General features: G+C 46.2%; 1 protein-coding gene across 1 annotated transcript in view; it reads left to right on the forward strand.

Moving 5' to 3' along the window:
• Positions 1–2,679: 2,679 nt before the first annotated feature.
• The window catches only part of LOC146808656 (fish-egg lectin-like), a 110,716-nt gene continuing 94,804 nt past the window's right edge, over positions 2,680–18,591 (forward strand). Inside the window, exon 1 of the mRNA XM_085615451.1 lies at positions 2,680–2,817. Coding sequence (XP_085471577.1) covers positions 2,766–2,817 — 52 coding nt within the window. The 5' untranslated portion in view covers positions 2,680–2,765. The remainder of the gene's footprint in view (positions 2,818–18,591) is intronic.

Here is an 18,591-nt window from a genome sequence, read left to right on the forward strand (position 1 = left end):
TGCGACTGTGCAGTATTATCATTTATATTAATTCCTTATTATCCACTGGAACCTTTGTCTTTCTAAGTTAAGCCTGGCTGCGTCTGCACCAAGGAACTGGAGGTTTAAGCACAGGTTAATTTAAGCGACTTTTGTGGTTCACCCCTGCAAGAATTTGGGTTGTTTCTTGAGAAGAGTATCACCTACCTCAACCAATAAACAATTTCTTACAACCCTCCTCAAATAATACTCCAAGTAGAACTTCTCAGTACTACGCGAGGAGGTTCTACCACAAGTGTGGGCGTTTTGCCACGTAAAAAATCTAGTCTTAAGTTACCTGTAGTAACAATATGGTTGAAAATTGCAAGTATTCTGACTCTACCCCCTAAACTGACAGGGTGGAGACATATAAGTCTACATCTTTGAGTAACTTTACACTCACAAAGTGTGACTACCAAAAAGCAATAAAGTTGCTCAAACATGTAAAAGTAAAGTTAGACGTGTAAGTTAAACACTGATGTAACTTACATTTGTGAATAGATCCTAATATGTGGTCAACCTAGTTCAAAATCTCTTTTATCCTTTGCTTGCCAATTAAACTGTTAAGCATAAAAAGTGTAAGCGTGCCGGACGGCAGCCTAATTCCCTGCCTATTTCCTAAAGCAGTTCCTAGTTCTTTAAAGGAGATATTTATTTTATTTAGCTGAAAGGTGCTAATGTTAATACCCTATGTAGCATAAAGGAACAAGTTTCCCCAGTAGGAGTTGAACCAGAGACATTGATGCATACATCCCTGAGGTGCGGTCTTTGTGTCCCACAGACCACCTCAGAGGCTGCTGAGCCTACGTGTGCATCCGCGCGTCTCCCTGGTACAACCTGGCGGTGCAGCGCTGACCTTAGAAGAGTCACTCGCTGTTCCTTTCCATTATCCTCTGAACAATTGTAATTGAAAAGACAAATGGCTCTATGTGCTGTACTTCAACCTGGATATAATTTAACCCTTTTTAGGCCTCTAAAACCACCCAATATGATTTGAATTCCTGTGAGCTTAGAGCATGTGTCTTCAACAAGTCCCTCTGAAGCTACCAGAAGCTGGTAGAAACCTTCCGAGTAGCCCCAGCATTGAGTTCATTTTAACTAAGAACTGCAATACATAAGTGCTGTATTTTACTTTTGAAGTTAAAAAGGCTATGTTTATTTGACATTATCAGGCTGCAGATAGCAGAGCCAGATAAAGAGAAGTGCTCCACTCAGGTTTATGGCCCATGTGCATCACTGTGGTTCAGAACTGAAGCACTGAGGTATTTGACTCTTAAATAAAAGTTGTTCTCAACTCAATATTGGAGCACGAGAACCAAATGATATTTCTGAATGCTTTTAAATGAGAGTAAATTACAATGAAGAGTTAACTTAATCATTATGTTGACTCTTCATTTCAAATGTCTTCCTTTCTAAACGTCCCTTTCTAAATATCACATTTTCAAACAGCAGACATCTTTCTCCCAGTGCAGACACAGTGCCATATTTGATGCAGAAAAATACATTCATTTTCTTTTAAATGGGAGAAATTTAAAGTGAAGAATTTGTTTTCTATAAATCATTGTCTTAATGTGTTTCTCTACTTTAAATTGAGCCAATTAAGTCCTAATTCTTTTTGAAGCATGTTTCTCCACTTTAAATTCCTTACCTTTAAACACATGATTGTAGTTTCCTGTTATAAATATGGCACCATGCGTACAGGTCAGTGGGAGTAATATGGCTGCTGTTTGTAAAGACATTTGGACAAGGGAGCACATTGAAATGATGAGTTGTATGTGATGCAAATAAACATAAAGTTAGCTCTTGAGTTGAATCTTCTCCCATTTCAGAATATCGCATTCACACACAGCAGGAATCTTGCTCCAGGTGGCTGCCCTATTTATAACTGAAGAATACAGTCCTTTTTAAATGGGAGAAATCTAAAGTGCAGAAAAATGTTCCCTCAAGTGCAGACAAATGTTTCTTATTATTAACATTTTTGCAGAACATTTTTCATCACTTATCTCCCGTTATAAAAAATATTTGTATGTTTGTGTTGTACAAGTAACGGTGACTCACATGGCGTAAGGCCCTGTCCCACAAGTACATATGACACAGGCTCTGAGTCACCCATACACATATATCCCATTCATTCACGCACATGTTCATACATCCCCACAGACCTTACCCTCCCGGACACACATGGCAGCCCCATCATATTGCCCCTAGTCACAGTATTTTGTTCAAACCATAGTGTCGGGCTCACTGGACATTTAAAGTCACTAAAGCTGGGCGAGTGGGAGTCTGGTGACAAAGCTCGAGTTACTTGGCCGTCAGAAACTCATGAGGATTTCCACTGATCAGAAGTAGAAAAGGTTGACGACCCCTACACCACTGAACCTGTGTTATCTAACCACTAGTGTTTTGCATTGTACATGTTTGGTGTGAAATGTCTGGGCACTAGGGCATATTACATATTATTTCTTGTGATGTACTAAGAGGTATTTAGTCAGCCCACACCCAGCGCTGGGAGGAGGTAGAGCCAGAGTGCTTTACAGCAGAATGAAAGGAGCACCAGTTTACAGAGGCCATACACAGTCAGCTGAATAAACAAGATCACATGGGCGAGGCTTTAGTAACCGCGCCATATGACATCAACTGACCCCCCCCCCGGGATGGGCTGTGAATTGAGGCCTTTTTAACCCCAGCACAGAGTCCTCTCTGTGCTTCTTCTGGAACTCTTTCAGCGCGGAGAAGAAAGGCAGAAGATGAGTTCTGTGATCGCTCTGCTCCTCCTGGCTCTGCTGGGGCACAGCTCAGGTGAGTGCAGCGCGTCCAACAGGTTGAGCCCATGTATGTGCCAGAAGCTGTCACAGCAGGCCTCCGTGCAAAGGGTCAGGTGTACCAATATCCTGGTTATAAAAACGGTGGCAAATTGCATACTGATTTTTGCAACAAGAATTTTATTTTGAAAGTTAACCTTTTTATTAAGAGGTCGGTTCAAAAATGTAATAATTTTAGGGGGTCATCAAACAACCTTCCTAATTAATATAATAGTTATACATGAGGCATATTGTAATTTTTTACCCCTCCTGGGATCAGCTGCAATCACAGAGATGGTTGTGTCTGAGGGTCTGAGAACCACTCTTCCTATGATTGCATTCTACAACAGAAAAACAACAGAAAAAATTTAAACTCAGACAATGTTACTTAAAGGAATTGATAATACTTAAAAAAACAAAGTTTGTAAAAATGTCAGTAAGAGCAGACAGAGCAGGCAATCCTTTTGGCAAACCATTTGGGAGTTGGTAACAGATCAATGGTTTGCAACTGAATTACACAAACCATTGACACAGTGAGAGGGTGTGGCCTAACGGCTAGAGCGATTATAACCTTGAAGCTGGGAAACCTGGTTCAAGTCTTGGCAGGGACGCTCAATATCGTGTGATTCTGGGCAATCACTTAATCTACCAGTGCCTAAAAAAAGGAATTTGTCCATCTGTAATGCAACTGGTGCTCATGTAAAGTGCTCCAATCGCTTTGGGTGGGGTTCATTAATATATTTTATTTGTTTAATTTATAGAGAGCATAAATCCCCCACGGAGAGGTGTCTCCACGCTATAGGTAGCATAGCAGATACTACAGACCCAGAGACCTAAACTCAGAAGAGTTCTGTTTTTAGGTGTCTCCTAAAGAGAAAATAGTCTGAACATTTTCGAAGATGTACCGGTAGCTGATTCCAGTACGGGGGGGGGGGGCAAATATAGGAAGGCTTTACCACCTTTATGGGCTTTCCCGAAACGAGGAATGACAAGCAGGGATTTTCTTTCCTGATCAAAGGGCTCTATTCGGCTGGTAAGAGATACGTTTTTCTGTTAAGTAGGCGAGACCTTTGCCATTCAAAGCTTTGTGTACTATACAACACATCTTGAATTTCACTCTCTTGTGTATCGGCAGCCAATGGAGTTGACGGAACAGGAGGAGGGAGGCAGTTCTATTTGGTAAATTCCTAACAAGACAGGCAGCAGTGTTTTGTACCACCTGGAGTCTATTTAAATAAGAATCATCTGCTGCATTCAGAAGGGCATTGCAATAGTCCAGATGGTTCGCCACAAGTGCCTGAATGTGTGTTATACACACAGAGAGGGGAAGGAGAGGGAACACTCTTGCCCCTTTGCCTATAGGTGCACAAGTGAAAAGCCATCACCCACAGTACTGCCAGACAGAAGGCCTGTGTGCAAGATGTGACTCGTGACGGACTACGCAACACATTCATCTCTTCAGCTTATTGTGAAGCTAAGTGTCGCTGCCGACTGACAGCTTCAATGTGGCCCCAAAGAAAGGTGCTACCAAGAAAGTCTCTAGTGGGGAGAAGAAGAAGTAGATTTCCACCACTGGCGTGCTGAGCACTACCTTTTTGAGGAACGTTGTGCCGGCCTCACTGGCCTCCAGCGAGCAAGCTGAGAGCAGCATCCTACGCTAACAGCACTCCCCCCAACCGAAGCCCAGGACCATGTCTGTCAGTGAGGCAGCCAGTGCAATCATGTCAGTGCCGACTAGTAGTGATGTTGAATTGGATTTGTCCCTTTCTCAAAGTATTACACAGTAGTTTCAGGAAACACAGCAAAGTGGACAGCTGCTGCTGCGAGCAATAGTATATATGTCTGATGTTGGAGCAGAATAGGAGGTTGAGCTTCCTTCAGAGCAAGAAGTTGAACCTCCTCTTTTAGAATCATTGGCTCCCAGATCTCCGACATGGAAAAGGAAGGGTACTGCAGCACCATCTTCTCCAAGCACCGCTTCTGATGATGATGATAGGGACACGGAGTGGACCCCGACAGACAGAGACTAGGAGACAACATGATAGGCAAGGGAAAAGAAAAGTTTCAGAAAGACTTAGACTTAGGGAAGGTATGAAGAGGAGGATGACGATGACAAGGTAGTCATGGTGCAGGTGAGACAGAGAAATCTGACATTGCTATTCAACCAACTCCGAAGGGATGTGGCACAGATAGCTCCACCACCAGCTCCCATATTTGCAAAGCCCCAGGTGAGACCTGCACCAACCCCTGCCTCAGTAGAAGCAGACAGGCACTCGATGACGTGGCCTCCAGTGCTTCCTCAGGTATTGACACAGTAAAAAAGTACTCCTCCCCAGTTTGAGACTTTTCTACAGTTCGCAAAGAGGGATTGCAGTATGCACCGTTTGCCGCAGAAATAAAGGTTGAGATAATCCTGGTACACATTATGGTACTGGAGGGCAGACGACCAATATAAAAAAACACCACACAATCAAGTGGGGGGAACACCTGAAAAATAATTGCTGAATGTGGTAGTGGTGGGGAGAGCTAGGAAACATCAGCTGCAGGTCCAATCACAGTGGAAGATGATGAGGAAGAAGAGGGTGACATCCCCATGCAAATCAGCCCTGGCCCCCGCATTGTGCCAGCAGATTCACCCACCTCAGCAACATCACAATGGCACAAGAAGACACAGGGGCATATTTGCAAGCCCCTATTGCCACTACAACGTCACTTTTCAGGACGTTGTGGTGGGATAGGGGCTTTGCTTTATTTACGAGGCAGTGTTAAGCCACTTAATGTGGCTTAATGCTGCCTTGTAAATATACACACTTTCACACTACACTTAGCGTGAAAGGAGAGAGCAATAGGTGTTGCCGTGGGCATTCCACAGCGACACCTATTGATTTTGACGCTGCCCCATATTTACAAGGATGCCGTTAATATGGGGCAGCACCAAAATTAAGACCAGGGAAAACCTGGTCTTACCCTGGTGAAATGAAGAGAATTGTTTAATTTCTCCTCGTTTTTGCTGTTTCATGTGTGCTGTGTTGGCAGCACACTTGGAAACAGGAAAATGCCAATGATTGCAATCATTTAAAACAATTACATTTTGAAACTTCTATGTGTGCTGCATTGAGCAGAACACATAAAAGTTACAAAACGACATTTAAAGATTGTTTATGTTCAGGAAGGGACACCTTACTGCACATAAACAATATTTCCCTGCAACACAGATACCCTTGCACTATGGTGCACCTGTGCATGCATTGGTGTTAGGCAGCTTAGTTTAGTGCAAACGCAGGGGGAAACGCAGGGCTGCACCATATTCTTGTAAATATGGTGCAGCTCTGTGTTTCTGAAGCCTTCTTGGCTTAAGGGCACGATTCTCCACTTTACTAATAAATATGCCCCAGAGTGAGATGGAGACACAATGGCATACCGTGTCTGCCCCACCACTGGGATGCACATTGAATTTACCACTAGCATCTACTTTTCAAAAGACACCTGTGTCAGTGCCCCAAGAAAAGAAGAAAATCCGGGCTACTATTACAAAAATGTTAGTGCTGGACTTCCTGCATTTATCTTTTGTGGAAGGAGTGGAATTCTTAGAATTTGTGGCAGCCATCTGCCTGAAATGAAAGGTATCAAGAAGGACCTATTTTGCCAGAGTGGCTGTTTCAGCGCTGCATCATGATGTGCTGCAGTTGGTTGGACAAGCCTTGCAGCAAAGGGTTGTTCACACCATTCACCTGTTGACAGATATGAGGCCCAGTTGTCAGGTGACTGATTACATGTGCATCACTGCACACTGGATCTTTTTTGTAGGGGTAAAGCAAAAGGTATCTGCATGTCTTGGTCTTGAAGAATGTTTTGGGAACGTTCAGCGGCATGCAACAGTGGCCATATTTGCCATCACTTACAGCTATAAACATATTGGAGGAATTTAACAGCAAGGTGTATGTATGGCTGCGACCCAGAGGTCTTAGCATTAGATTTTTTGCCACAGACAATGGCAGTAACAGAGTCAAGGCCATGTCAGATGGAAGCTATTTGAGGGTCCGGTGTTTGGCCAATTGCATCATCCTGGTGGTGCAAGACTTCCTCATAAAGGAAGACATAGTCAGCAACACACTGACCACCTGCAGAGGAATCTGCACTCATTTCAGCCATTTTTTAAAGCCCGGATGCAGCTGCGGATTATTCAGCATTATAATAGAGCACCAGTTAAAGCCCTGATACAGGAGGTGCCAAAATGTTAGAACTCCACTTTTTACATGTTGCAATGTTTGTTTGAGCAGTACAAACAGATCAATGACTATGTCATAGAAAGAGGAGGGGATGCAGTTGGGAAAGCTATTACCATGGATGCAGACAAAAAGGGGCTAGTCAAATACCTGACACAGATGCTACTCGCTTTTGAGGTTTTCACACAGGAAGTTAGCAAGCAGGACAATATGATGGACCAACCTATCCATGTTTGCATCTCCTACAAGACCAGATAAAGAAGGTCTCAGAAAGGTTCACCCCCACAGGTGTTAATGAAAACACAGAAGCCCATACCTTTGATGAGACCTTAGTCTTTCGCTTGGCTTCTAATACAAGGCTGCAACAAGACATTATATAGTCTAAAGAGTACATCTGTGCCACACTACTTTATCCATGGTACAAACAAATTCTGACCACTTTCATTCCTTTTTCTAAAGGAGATGTTGTAAAAATACAAGAGGTTGATTGTGGAGCAAGCCAGAGACTTGGAAGAACTGCTGGAACTTCGGGTCCCACCCTGCAGTTCTGGTGTGCTGCTTTCAACTTCCAGAGAAGGCAGTCTTGTCTCGCACCAGCCAACAACACCATCAACCTGAACACAAGCAAAAATAGCAATAGAGTGACCGGACCCAACCTCTGCATTGTATGGGTTTCAATTGGCAGGGCTCAAGTCCAGCACCAATGACCATCCACAGGATGCTCTCGGAGTATCTGGATGATCCAAAAGAAGTCTATGTGAATCAAAATCCATTTATGTATTGGTATGGAAAGATGCACCAATGGCTAGAGCTCAGCAGGCTGGCAATAAAGTATCTGGCTTGCCTGTCACCAGTGTGCCTGCTGAACGTGTGTTCAGTGCAGCTGGTGCGGTTGTCACAGTGAGAAGGACTAGTCTCTCACCTCAAAACATGGTTTAAATGAACCAAAATGTTATACCACACAATTACACCATTCATGAAACAGGAGCAGCAGGATGACTATTGGTTCAAAATTGAATGCCCATAGTAGAACTCCATCTACTCTGCCCATCTCTAGTGTATAGTGGAAGTAGGCTGTATATTGCTGTGTCTATAGTGGTGTTAGGCTGCTGGTGCTGTATATATAGTGGAGGAAGGCTTCACAGTGCTCTGTGTGTATAGTGCAGTTAGGCTGCAGGTGCTGTGTGTATAGTGGAGTTAGGTTGCAGTGTGCTGTGCCTGGAGTAGAGTTAGGCTACACGGTGCTATGTGTATATTGGAGGTAGTCAGCAGGGTGCTGTGTACAGTGGAGTTAGACTGCAGAGTGCTGTGTATATAGTGGAGTTAGGCTTCAGGGTGCTTTGTGTATGGAGGTGTTCGGCTGCAGGGTTCTATGTGTATAAAGGAGCTAAGCTGCAGAGTGCTGTGTGTATAGTGGAGGTAGTCAGCAGGGTGCTGTGTACAGTGGAGTTAGACTGCAGAGTGCTGTGTATATAGTGGAGTTAGGCTTCAGGGTGCTTTGTGTATGGAGGTGTTCGGCTGCAGGGTTCTATGTGTATAAAGGAGCTAAGCTGCAGAGTGCTGTGTGTATAGTGGAGGTAGGCAGCATGGTGTTGAGTGAATAGCCAGGTTAGGCTGCAGGTTGATGACTGAATAGTGAAATAGTGAAATAGCATCATGGTGCTGTGTGTATAGCAGAATTCAATAAATCACACACAGATTTATAAAGTGCGGCAAATCACCTTTGAGGGTCTTAAGGTGCTGGGGTAGCTAGCTGCTTCATGGTGATCTGTTCATTTTAATAGCCAGACCTTGAGTCCCATCCTTAAGTTCTAGAGCAATAAGGTGGACTTGAGGTGTAGAGGAAGGTCCAACCTTTACTTACCAGACGCAAGAAGGAGTGTCCTCTGCTGTTGCCTCAGCGGATTCAGGGTCTGTAAAGGAAGATGGAGGTGGATAGCAGGTGTCTGGTTGGTTAGGGTAAGGTTGTGCATTTGTTAATGTAAGCTGGTCCTTCATTGTGCAAGGCTTAGTGTGCCTGGGACAAAATCTTGAACTGGAATCTCTTCTTGATCAGGAGCCAGTGCAGCTTCTTTAGGTGAAGTGTGATGTGGTTATGTTTTGGAGGTCGAGGATGAGTCTTGCTGCTGAATTTTGTAGTGTGTGTAGTCTGTTTAAGAGGTGTGAGGTGATTCCTATGTAGAGTGTGTTACCATATGTAGGAGAGTAGGATCTGCTTCAAATGGTTACCCTCACTTTTTGCTGCTGTAACACTGTTTTTTGACTTTAGTGTGGCTGGGACCCTGCTATTCAGGGCCCCAGCCTAGCTGCTTCTTCTCTAAATTGATTCCATGTACCATAGGTACATCACAAATTGGATTCTGAGGTGCCCTTATATGTCCCTAGTATATGGTATACTATGTATCTAGGGCATAGGTACCCCAGAGGCCTACCAGGGGCTGAAGCATGTATTATGCCACACTTGGAAAGCCCTCCAAAATGACACCACAGGTATGCTACTGTAGCCTGGGTAAGGTGGTGCATTTACCCCTTACTGAGGTATAGGTTCACTATATCATACCTATCACTGCAGATAGACACCTATCAGTCACCCCTATGGCAGACCTTAACAATCCTGAATGCAGGGTGCTTGGTTATATGTGAGAGGGTGCCCAGGCATGAGCTGAGCCCCTCTGCAGTCTTCGGAATCTATCCTCCGGGGTTGTCCGTAGTGCAGCCTGACCATATACTCTTAAGTGCATTATAACTAAAATGGTTAATGCTAACTCTGGACTGGCTGCACGGAATCGTGTCATGTTTGGTGTCAAACACCTTGGATTCATACCCCCACATCAATTACTGATGTGACAATATGATCCCACCCTTCTAGAGGGAGAGACATGATAGCACTGGTATACCCGGCACCAACTTAACAGAGCCCTGGCATCACAAAATAGATGCTGCAGCCACAGACACGGGTCTGGCCTCCTGCTGCTGACCGAAACTCTGGCAGGCATAGATTTCCTGTCACAGGGAGGTGTAACCACCTCCCAGACAGGCTGATGTGTATTGGGGCTGGGTGGGAGCACACTCAGAGTGCTGCACTAGGGGCACATTCGATGTACCTGTGCATAGTCCAGCTCAAACCGGTTCAGGGGCTTCCAGCCCCTGCTCCGGCGTGAAACTGGACAAAGGAAATTAGTGTAGCCACCCCTCTTTCCAAACTCCCCCATTGGTGGGTCCCCTGAGTTAGTCCAACCCCTTTCTTAGGTATAAGTATGGAACCCCTGGCAACAGGACTTTAGATATCCCTCAATGAAACTCTGCAACTGAATTCTGGAGCTTCGACTCTCTACTCAAGACTAGAGGATGGAAGAAATCTCCCTTGGGGTCAAGGAGTGACTCCCCTGCTTGGCAGGCACCAACGAAGCAATTGCTGGTCTGCATCTCCGCAGCTCCTGCCGGACGCCGAAGACTTTGCAACACAGGAAGAGGATTTCCAGACTTCTCAGAGGCCGACCCGAGTCCCCAGCAAAGCTGAGACCTGCAGCCACCATGAGTACCTTGGAACCGGAACTCCTGGTCACCGTGCACATTTGCAAGTGCATTGACTTTCCGACATCTCTGGAAGTCGTTCTTGGGGTAACTTGTAGCCCCTACCATGAGCAGGGAATCCACTGAAGACTGCCAGCCTAGTCACCCCGAGTGACCTGTGGGCCGCCATTTTGTGATTCCTCTCAAGGTCCCTTCGCAATCCCTGGTCCATCGACTGGTGGGTCCCTGTGAAGGTAACTTTGATTTTCCTTGGGCTTTCCTGGTTGCTCCAGATGTGCCCTGACTCCCCACCAAGTGGTGAGTTCCTCAGACGTTGCTGGTCTGCACCGAAGCATCTTTCTCCTTTCTGCGTGGGTTGCTGTTGCCAAGGCTTGCTGTGACAATCCAGGCACCGACACTGCAGCACTCGACATCCTTCGTGGGACAGCTCGAATTCAGCTCCTGGTTGTCCTCAACACCTCCTGGTCCTCGTGGCTGAAGAGTCAAGCTTCACCTTCTTCACCTGAAATCACCTGACATCGGTGGGCATTCACCTATTGTGCCACTGGTCACTGGCTGGTGACCCAGACTCTGTCCCCTCTGCTTTCAGGTTTTTCTCGACTTTGATCCAGGCTTGGATCTCTTCAGACACTTCGCATCTTCCCAGCAGCAGCACTTCTTTGTCAGCTCCCATTGAAAACAATGACGCGACCTGACACTATTTAACACCTGTGCACCCGGCTTCCCTGGGTGAGGTAACTCGAGTACTCCTGTGCTCCCATGGGTGTTGACCCTAGAACTTCCTAAGTTCAAAAGGGTTTTGTCCTAGCTTATTTCTAAGTGTCCCTAATCTTTAAAAACCTAACCGCGACTTTCCCTATAGAAGCTACTGGGAGCTCGCGGCTGTGTTCTCACACTGCACATGGCCCTGTGGGTCCCCTCTGTCACTACCTTGGGTGGTCCCAGCGATTCTATAGGCTCTAGGCCTTGTGTGTTAAGTTGTGGTTCTCATACCACTATTTTAGTATATGGTTGGCTCGCCCCTAGGGCCTGACGTGTATTTGTGCTATTTTACTGTAATATTTGAAGTGTAACTTATGTGTTTGGACCTCTAGCTTCATAAAGAGACTAGTAGGGTGTGTTTAGAAATAAATACATATATTTTATATATATACCTGGTGTGGCTGCCTTTCATTTAGCCATTCAAGAGATTATAGACTGTTAAAACAAGCTGCTTTACATTCCTTCAAGACTTAGCCTGAATGCTGCTCTCCATAGCTACCACTAGGATAGCTTTCAATAAAGGTTGTCTTTCACCTATCATCAATAAGGGGTTGTTTGGACTGGTGCACGGTGCCCACTATAATTGGTGGACAGCATATACCAGCCCAACTTCTCACACCGTAGTCTAGGCTGGTGTTGACTGGGAGCCACCTGAAGATCTTGAGTAGAATGCATAGGGTGCGGAAGGAGGCAGATAAGACTGCGTTTACCTGTTTCTTCATATACATGCCGAGGTTGCCATTGTGGTCAACCAGGAAGGGGAATGGGCTGAGTTCAGAAGACCAGCATGGATCGTTCTGTGGAGAGGTGTTGTTCCCAAAGATGAGGACTTCTTTCTTGTCTGTGTTACGTTTTAGACAATTGTCCCTTATTCTGTGGGCAATGTTCATCATTCATCTGTGAAAGTTGGTGTTGAAGAGGGTGGGGCTGAGGGACGATTTTTGGAAAATGCCGTAGATTATCTTCTTAGGTTCCAATGTGAAAAGTGTGAGGTGAATTCTCTTGGTTCTTCTGGTGATGTATGAAGAGATCCATTTGAGGGCATCTCCCTGGATTCCAATGTGGTGGATGGAGTCTGTTGATCAAGATGTGATGGGAGATGGTGTCAAAGGCAGCTGACAGGTCCAGGAGGATGAGGGCTGCAGTTCTGCTGCAGTCCAGGAGGGCCTCATGTCATTTGTGGCTGCAATCAGGGCTGTCTTGGTGTTTTGGTGGACTTGGGATCCAGGAAGTTTCTGCGTTCCAGGTGTTCGGTGAGTTACTGGTTGATTGCCTTCTCAGGAACCTTCACTAAAAGGGAGCAGGGAAATGGGTTGCTAGTTCTTTGGTACTGCTGAGTCAGTGGATGGTTTCTTGCAGTTACTCTAGCATGTTTCCAGTCCTTAGGGAAGGAGGCCGAGTTGCTGGGGGTGTTTGGGACTTTCTTGAGCTCATTGCTAATAATTTTGATCCCAAGGTTGAAAATGTGGTTGGGACAGGGATCTGTGAAGGCTCCCCAGTTTATGGAGTTCATGATGGAGTTGTGAGGGGGTCCCAATAGGTGAGCAGGTGTTCAAGGTTTGTGTTCGTGGCTGTGAGCAGGCTGATGCTATTGACAGAGGAGGGTTGGGGTTTTATGTTTTCGTAGATGACAGAGATCTTGTTGTGGAAGAAGTCTGCCAAGGTGTTGCCCAGTTCTTGGGAGGGGGTGATGTTGTTCTCAGCGGCTGCTGGGTTGGAGAACTCTTTCACGTTGATGAAGAGCTTCTTGCTGCTGTTTGTGCTAGCTTCTATTCAGTCTGCTAGGGCGTTCTTCTGTGTTTTTTTCAGGAGGTGGTGGCACTGGTTGAGTGCTGTATTGAAGGTGACGTGGTCTACTGTGTCTTTGCTGGTGCGCCAACATCTTTCTAGTTGCATCCAGTTGAATTTGGTCAATTTCAGATCTGAGGTGAACCAGCTATTTCTTCTGCTTGGTCCTTTGAGTTTGGCTGGCTTGCCGGGGTCGACTGGGTTGGGTCATTCTGTGATGCACTGGGAATAGTTCTTCGCAGCCTGTTCTGGGTTGAATGTTGTGTCTGGGAGGTGGGAATTGGGAGTGTTCTCCACTGGTCTTGTGATATTTTTTACCAGCTGGGGGCATGGTGCCAGTGTTTGTAGGTCCTTTGCTGGCAAAGTAGACCTAATAGTGGTCGGTCCATGTGAACTGTGAGGCGTGGTTGTATTTGAATCTATCGCTGGAGGCAAAAATGGGATTGAGCGTGTGTCCTGCGATGTGGGTGGGGTAGATGACAAGTTGATTAAGGTCGATGTTGCTTGTGCTTTCCAGGAGGGTTATTGTTTTGATGTTGCTGGGATGGTCTAGGTAGAAATTAAGATCTCCAAGGAATATGTAGTGCTCTGAGTCAATGGCGATTGTGGTAATGAGGTCATGGATGGCGTTGCAGAAGCTAGGGTGTGGTACTGGTAATCTGTATGCGAAGGTGCCTCTGATGGTGCTTTTCCTGTCTATGTGAATTTGCAGTCGTGCAGCTGATTGTGCCCTTGTAGATGATGGCAATTGCACCTCCATGTTTGTTGATTTAGTCTCGGTGTGTTATTTTGTGTTATTGTGTAGCCTTTGGGGGTGGTGATGTCCAGCACAGAGCTGGGGTTCTGCCAGGTCTCCGTGAGGAAGATGACGTCCGGGGTGAGGGATGAGATCATGTCCCAAATTTCCGTGGTGTGTTTGCCGAGTGATTGTGCATTGAGTAGAATGCCCTGGAGTTGTGCCGTGGCATTCTTGGTAGGCATGGTGGGTGCAGTCATGCTTGTGGTTCTCTAATGTTGTTGATTGCATCAGTGTTGCAGGTGAAGTGGAAGAGCTGACAGGAGAATAATACCCAGGCAGTGCTTGGAGCTGTGCGGCAGCAGTTGTTATTGTCAATGTAGCCGGATCTAGGGTCTGAGGTGGTGGTAGCTGCACGGGGTGAAAGAACCAGGTCCCTAGCACTTGGCACGCTCCAGGCATGGACAGGCACAGTTGGGATTGACTTTGGCATGTCTGTTGCCTGCGTCCACGCAGCGGCCTCCATAAGTAGTCCTTGGAGGTGGGAGGGGCAAGCAGGAGGCTGAAGGGCACGGACCAAGAAAGAAACGACAGGAATGGTGATACATGGGAATTAGGGTGCTGTGTGTAAAGTGACGTTAGGCTGCAGGTTGCTGTGTTTTACTGAAGTTAGGCTGCAAGGTGTTGTGGGGCAGATTTACGAGCCACCTGCGCCACCAGTATGTCACTTTTTCTGACATACTGGTGGCGCATGTTACTGCTCCATATTTACAAGGACAGGAAAATCCACCCAGCGAGGCTTTTCCTGTCCTTGTAAATATGACCCCTTTACTCGCAGCACTTTGCGTGAAAGGGGCGTTCCATGGGTGTTGCTGTGGGTGTTCCCACGCAACACCCATGCAACGATACGCATTTCTGGATTTACGAGGAATTGTAAATATGGAAATGCGTGTGAATGCTACACCACCCTAGGGGTGGCGTAGCGAGGTGCAACGAGGAGAAATGTTTTCATTTCTCCTCGTTTTTCCTCGTTCAATGTGTGCTGTAGTCTACAGCACACATAGAAAGAGGAAAATACCTATAGTGATAGTTTTTGTGCAGGAAGGTGCCCCTTCCTGCACAAAAACAATCTCTCCATGATTCATGCATTCTTGCACCATGGTGCAAGGGTGCCTGCGCCGATGCATGGCTGCAGGTGGTGCACCAGTGCAGGGGGAAGCACAGAGATGCCACAGATTGTTGTAAATATGTTGCATCCCTGTGCTTTGAAAGTGACTTAGTGTGGCGCAGCCAAATGGCTTGCGGAATGCACTGAGTCACTTTTATTGTAAATCTGCCCTTGTGTGTTTAGTGGAGGTAGACAACATGCTCCTGTGTCTATAGTGGAGGTAGACAGCACGTGCTGTGTATACAGTGGGGACACGCTGAACAGTACTGTGCCTATTGTGGAGTTAGGCTTCAGGGTGCTGTGTAAATAGTGGAGGTAGGCTACATAGTACTGTAGGGCATATTTATGGGAATGGTGCGCAAGGCAGCCCAGCAAGTTACCTTCCTGCGCTGCACCAAAGGGAAAGTGTAGAAATGCACCGTATTTATGAGATACTGCAGTTCCTGTACTTTCCCGTGCACTGGTGCCGTTTTGGTAGTCTAGTGCCAATGCAGTCACCCTTGTACCATAGTGCAAGGCTGCCTGTGTTGTAGACAGGATTCTTTTTGTGCAGGAAGATGCACCTTCCTGCTAAAAACAATCATAAAGGCATTTTCCTCGTTCTATGTGTGCTAGGGTGACTTTAATATCCACAGTGAAAACACCTCTAATATAGACGCCACAGCTTGTTTGGCAGATTTGGCTACACTTGACCTCTTGATGATTAACTACGCCCTCACTCACTCAGCAGGGCACACATTAGATCTAATTTTAACCAATTCCTCTAATATCCTCTGAGGGGAACCTCGCCTTCTAACTTGGTCAGACCATTCTCTGTTAGATTTCCAAATCAGGAGCCCTAGAAATCATTCCACCCCTAAAAACCACGCCACACGCTGGTATAAACAATGGCATAAACGTAACCCTGACCAGTTCCAGACTCTTTTCCGCTCCTGAAACACTGACATTGACACTAACACGGGTAGTGTAGAAGAACAGCTAGCTCACTTTAATTCCATCTTACAATCTACTGTTGATCACTTAGCACCTCTGAAACAACAGACCCACCCTCCCAAACACTCTCAAACCAGTTGGTACTCCCCTTTCCTTCGGACTGAAATGAGCCAATGTAAGACATTGGAAAGGAAATGGCGGCATTCACACAATGCACAGGATAAAGAGAGATTCAAAGTCGCACTGACCTCTTATCATAAAAATGTAAAGTCTGCGCGCAAACTGTTAATCACGAAAGAACTAGATCAGGCCGGTAACAACTCTAGGACTCTTTATCAAATCCTGAAGTCCTTTACTAACCCTAAGGCATGCAACACTGCAGAGGCTCGCTCTCAATCTCTATGTGACAACGTAGCGACCTATTTCATCCAGAAAATTGACTCAATCTACCTTAAAATTATCCCTACCAGTGGTACCCATAACAATCCCTCTACAGAATGCTCAGTCACCTCGTCCAATGATGCGCAACTGCAGAACTTTCCTTACTTACACCTGAAGAGGTTGAATCCCTTTTGACAAAAATTAAATCCGGGTCCCCCTTAGATGTGATCCCGGCAAAGATCACCTTCCGGCTCGCCAAACAACTCGCCACTCCTATCTGCACCATCCTTGAGGGATGGCAGAGTCCCTCCCAAATGAAAAGCAGCTCAAGTTGTTCCTATCCGGAAAAACCTCAAAGCCCCTATAGACGAATTGTCTAATTATCGCCCCATTTCTCTGCTCCCCCTTTAGAGTAGGCTACTGGAAAAACACATCAACAAGTACTTATCTGATTTTGTAGAAACCTTGCACTGCCTGGATGTCTCCCAGTCAGGCTTCCGGGCCAAGCACAGTACAGAGTCTGCCCTGATAGAGGTAACTGATTACATCATAATGGGACTGGACAAGGGTCAGGCAGCACTTTTAGTGCTGCTTGACTTATCGGCGGCATTTGACACCATCTCGCACCAAATCCAACTCGAGAAACTTCAGAACATCAGGGTTCAAGGGGCTGCCCTGAAATGGCTGGCAAACTTCCTAACGACAGAACTCAGACCGTTACCATGGGTACATTTGGATCCAAAACCACCAAAGTAACCAAGGAAGTACCGCAGGGCTACTGTCTGAGCCCTACCCTATTTAACATGTATTTTGCTCCCTTGGCGAAACTAATGAGGACTCTAGGGTTTAGTCCCATTTCTTATGCGGACGACACCGAGCATTTACTCTCTTTTGATAAATCCAGTCATAATATCCAACTCATCTTCACTGAGGAGCTTGAAGACCATTGCTGCCTGGATGAGGGCCAATTTTCTTCAACTGAATGCAGAGAAATCGGAAATTATGTTGTTTGGAGGCGTGGCAGTAAGCTGGCACCCAGCTGGTGGCCGGAGGAACTGGGCTCGGCCCCCACCCCAATAACAGTTCTCAAGAATCTGGGAGTCCGCATTGACCAAAGACTTACGCTCGAAGGACATGCCATCACCACCGCGGGGATATGTTTTCACAAACTCAGCCTCCTAAGAAGAGTATTTCCTTTTTTACTATCCTCCACTCGAAAAACACTGATGCAAGCTCTAGTGCTGAGCCGACTCGACTACTGAAATGCATTTTGTGCTTCGGCCAACGAGGCTTCTGTGGACAAATTGCAAGTAGTCCAGAATACTACGGCCCGCCTAGTAGTGAATGCGCCTCCCAGAACGGCCTCTATGCTGCTTCTAAATAAACTCCACTGGCTCCCTGTGAGAAAACGAGTGAAATTCAAGATTTGTTGCACTGTTTTCAAAGCTCTCAATGACCTGGGTCCCTTCTACCTATCTGACAAATTGGCATGGTACACCCCCTCTAGGCCCCTTCGGGCAGAATCGAAACTACTTCTCTGCACCCCGAGAATGAAGAAACCACGCATGGGTGGCAGGGCATTTACTTACCTTGCCCCTACTCTTTGGAACGAACTTCCCCTCCACTTACGCGAATGCCAGGACCTCCTACACTTCAGGAACCTGCTAAAGAACTATCTTTTCTGAGTTGTGCTCGTCTGGCTGAAGCTCACTGCCCAAGCGCGGAGATACCCCTGACGGAGTGATTCGGGCGCTAAATAAATTAGTAAATATCAAATATCTGAATGCAGCACACAAGGAAAGATGAAAAAACGAATAGAAATAAAGAAATTTCTTCTCGCTACTCCTCTTCTGGGGATGAGTAAGATTCTGATGCATTCCCAGGTTTACAACTCCTAGTAAACCTGGGAATGAATTACGGACCATGGGAGTTGCGTGGAAACACCCACCGCAGCTCCAATGGAACTCCTCCCTCGCACAGAGTACGGCAATGTAGCGATTTGATCTGCGTTGCATTACTCAATTTTTGTGAAGCCGTTCAAAGCCGCGCGAAGTGGCTTCTCGTGGGTTCATAAATATTATTTGGAGCTTTGAAGTTGTACATGTAGCACGTTGTGTGGTGAAAGCATGACACAAGGCACGCGCAAATCTGCTCCTGTGTCTATAGTGGAGCTAGACTGCACGGTGCTGTGTGCATAGTCGAGGTAGTTGCAGCGTGCTGTGTTTATCGTGGAGCTAGGCTGCA

Source organism: Triturus cristatus, chromosome 7 (genome assembly GCF_964204655.1).
Source record: "Triturus cristatus chromosome 7, aTriCri1.1, whole genome shotgun sequence".
Classification (NCBI taxonomy): Eukaryota; Metazoa; Chordata; class Amphibia; order Caudata; family Salamandridae; genus Triturus; species Triturus cristatus.